The sequence below is a fragment of the Montipora capricornis genome, chromosome 14 (assembly GCF_036669925.1).
Source record: "Montipora capricornis isolate CH-2021 chromosome 14, ASM3666992v2, whole genome shotgun sequence".
Classification (NCBI taxonomy): Eukaryota; Metazoa; Cnidaria; class Anthozoa; order Scleractinia; family Acroporidae; genus Montipora; species Montipora capricornis.
This window is the reverse complement of record NC_090896.1, coordinates 20825886-20829550: the sequence shown is the minus strand read 5'-3', so window position 1 is coordinate 20829550 and position 3665 is coordinate 20825886. Positions and strand designations below refer to the sequence as shown.

General features: G+C 46.0%; 1 protein-coding gene across 1 annotated transcript; it reads left to right on the top strand.

Moving 5' to 3' along the window:
- Positions 1 to 460: 460 nt before the first annotated feature.
- On the top strand, positions 461 to 1486 carry LOC138031655 (uncharacterized). The gene has a single exon (XM_068879310.1). It carries the CDS (start codon positions 461 to 463, stop codon positions 1484 to 1486), a length of 1026 nt encoding a protein of 341 aa, XP_068735411.1.
- Positions 1487 to 3665: the final 2179 nt, after the last annotated feature.

The following is a 3665-nucleotide window of genomic DNA, read 5'->3' as shown; positions in this document are numbered from 1 at the left end:
TTGTCATTGGCTTAAAGGATAACGTTCTTTCGATTTGTATGTGTGGGCAAAAGGGATTGTGGAAGATCGTCAGAAGGTTGCTCTCTTGTTGCACACCACAAGACAAGAAGTTCAGGATTTGTTTTACACGCTTGCCGGTCCGGAGGAAAATTTAAGAGATTACAAAGATGTTGTGGAGCTATTGGATAGCTACTTTGTACCGAAAGTAAACGTGTCTTTTACACCCCATGCTTTCAGAGAAATGGAACAGCAATCACAAGAGAAAGTAGACCAGTTTCTCTGCAGGCTAAGGTAGATGGCGATTACATGTGAATTTGCGAACGTGGATGAAACGATTCGGGACTAACTGGTCGAGAAATGCCGAGACGGCAGGCTCAGACGAAAGTGTCTGGAGAAAATAAATGCTACTTTAAAAGACTTACAAGACATTGCAAGAAGTCATGAAGCTGTAGACGCGCAGATGGAGTCAATGAACAAGTCACTGGTTAATAGCAGAGATCAAGTTAATTCAGTAAAAGAGCAAAAGTTCCAAACGAAGGGAAGAGGGCGTGACCCTAAGAAAGGAGGGTCAAACACCAGATTGCGAGGGCCTGGGGCCGAACAACCCAAAGCATGCTACAACTGCAACCGTCTAGGCCATTTTGCAAGGGATTCGTGTTGCCCAGCTAAGAATAAAGACTGTGGAAAGTGTGGAGCTCGTGGACATTTTGCGGTCTGTTGTGGAAACAAGAAACTGTCGTCGAGTAGCCAGAAGGGGATTGTTCCAGAAACTAAGAAGAAAGCTTATCTAGTAGCAGAAGGGGTCTCTGGAGAAGGAGATGGTTATGCATTTACTGTTGAAGGAGGGCTGAGAGTTGGAGAAATTACACTCAAGGTGGAAGGAGTAGTGTTAGACAGTGTACTTATTGACTCTGGGGCATCATGTAACCTGATTGACTACAACACTTGGAATAATATGAAACAGAATCGGATCGAATGCGAATCCCAAGTGTCAGATAAGAAGTTATTTGCGTACGGACAGAAGGAACCGCTCGAGGTCGTAGGAACATTTGTGGCAGAGCTGGTGTGTGAAGATAACGGTGCAGAGTGTGTAGATGAGTTCACGGTCATTAAGGGAACAGGAAGACCGTTGCTGGGAAAGAAAACAGCCGAAAAGCTTAATGTGTTACACGTAGGACCAGAGAACGTTCCTAATATTTGTTCCATGGTGGAAGAGGGGTGCGACCAGGACATCCAGGAGAGCTATGCTAACATACTCACTGGGGTTGGAAAGCTAAAAGATTATCGCCTCAAGTTACACATTAACAAAGAAATTAAACCTGTAGCTCAGCAAGTACGTAGACTCCCTTTTGGACTAAGGGAAAAAGTAGATCTCAAATTGGATGATCTCCTTAGCAAGGAAGAAGAAGTGCCAGACACACCAACGTCATGGATATCACCACTCGTGGTAGCCCAAAACCGGACGGTGACATACGAGTTTGCGTAGATTATTCGCGAACGTCATCCGATACCAACGATAGAAGAAGTTCTTTACGATCTTAATGGGTCAACTGTCTTTAGTAAACTTGACCTCAAGTGGGGGCTCCACCAAGTTGAACTAGAAGAAGAGGCAAGAGAAATCACCACATTTGTCACCCACCGAGGGCTGTATAGGTATAAGCGGCTTATGTATCTCGTCAGCCCCTGAGAAGTACCAGAGAGTCATATCCGATGTTATACGTGGTTGCAAGGGAGTGGCAAACATAGCTGATGACCTAATCGTTCATGGGAAAGATGGAGCCAAGTGTCAATTCAGATTACACAAGTTAATCTTTTTGGGACATAACCTGAGTCGTGAAGGAGTTTCGCCAAGTGAAGAGAAGATTGCGGCAGTCGTGAACGTGCAAACCCCAAAGAATGCCTCCGAAGTGTGCTCATTTGTACAGCTAGTCCAGTATTCATCAAAGTTCATCCCGAACTTTTCACAAGTTGCTGAATGGAAGCTGCTGTGGAAAGATCAAGCCTTCATTTGGGGTGTCGAACAACAAAGGACATTCGAAGAGCTCAAAGGTCTCATGACGTCAGCGAAAGCACTGGCTTATTTCAGAGGGGATTGCAAGACAAGGATAGTGGCAGACGCAGGACCAGACAGCCTGGGAGCAGTGTTACTCCAGTTTCAAGAAAAGGAATGGAGAGCTGTGTCGTATGCCTCGCGTAACCTTACTGAGGTCGAAAGACGGTACGCTCAGACAGAAAAAGAAGTCCTCGCCCTAGTATGGGCATGTGAACGGTTCAACTTGTATGTGTATGGGCGTGATTTCGAGTTAGAAACGGACCACAAACCTCTCGAGTGCATTTTTAGAAGTAGATCCAAACCATCGGCAAGAATCGAGCGATGGGTTCTCCATTTGCAATGCCACAACTACCGAGTAGCGTACCACCCGGCAAAACTAACCTGGCAGATGCGCTGTCCAGATTGAATCAAGAGTGATCCCAAAGACCCGAGCTGTGAGAAAGAGGATTTTGTTCAATTTGTAGCTCAGGAAAGCACGCCAATTGGCTGACTGGAGACTGGTCTTAGTGTTCTATGCCAGGATGTACGTGTGTCAAGAATAAACTCTGTATCATTGGCAAGTTGGTGTTGCGTGGAGATAGAATTGTGATACCCCAAAGTTTGCGAAAGGTGGTGTTGGAGTTGGGTCATGAAGGACACCAGGGTGTACTGAAAACGAGGAGTAGACTTAGACAAAAGTGTGGTGGCCTAAAATGGATGGGGATGTGGAGCGAATGTGCCGAGGTTGTCATGGCTGTCAAGTCACAGGACAGTATTCACCACCCAAACCAATGCAAAGGACGGAGCCACCCACGGGACCATGGCAGGATGTGGCAGCTGATCTGATGGGACCTATGCCCGTTGGGGAGAATTTGTTAGTGGTCGTTCGTTTTTATAGTCGATTTTTTGAGGTGGTAGTCATGAAGTCAACTACTACACCCAGGATCATTGCTGCCCTGATGGACATTTTTGCCCGATTTGGATTTCCCTACACCTTAAAGACTGATAACGGTGTACAGTTCGTGAGTGGAGTATTTGAAGGATTTCTAAAGGAATGCAGAATTGAACATCGAAAGTCACCACCTCTCTGGCCACAAGCGAATGGAGAGGTGGAAAGACAGAACAGGACACTGTTGAAGTCCATGAAGATTGCAGCCGCAGAAGGAAAAAGGTGGATTGATGAATTACTGAAATTTCTGTTGGCATACAGGTGAACACCTCAAGTCTCCACTGGTGATAGAACAAAACTACCAGAGTTAAGACAAGAGAAATCTTTGCACGATGAAAGTATGAGGGATAAAGATTGGGAACAGAAGCTGAAGCAAAAAGCATATGCAGATGGAAACCGTGGAGCAGTACCAAGTCCCATTGTCCCTGGAGATCAGGTTCTCCTAAAGAACACTAGGGCGACAGGAAAACTAGCTCCGAAGTTCGAGACCAAGCCGTATACAGTCCTAACGAAGGAGGGACATCAAGTAACCGTGGAATCCAGTGAGGGAGCTGTATACAAGAGAGATAGTTCGTCGGTGAAACCCTATCTGTCAGTGAGCGAACCTGAACCAGCCATTGAATCGGTACCAGCGAACACAAAGTCTGAAGAAAAACCAGGAGCGGTAGAGAGACCTAGGCGCAT

Coding starts and splice junctions, on each gene's coding strand:
- LOC138031655 (XM_068879310.1), top strand. CDS start 461: ATGGAGTCAATGAACAAGTCACTGGTTAATAGCAGAGATCAAGTTAAT.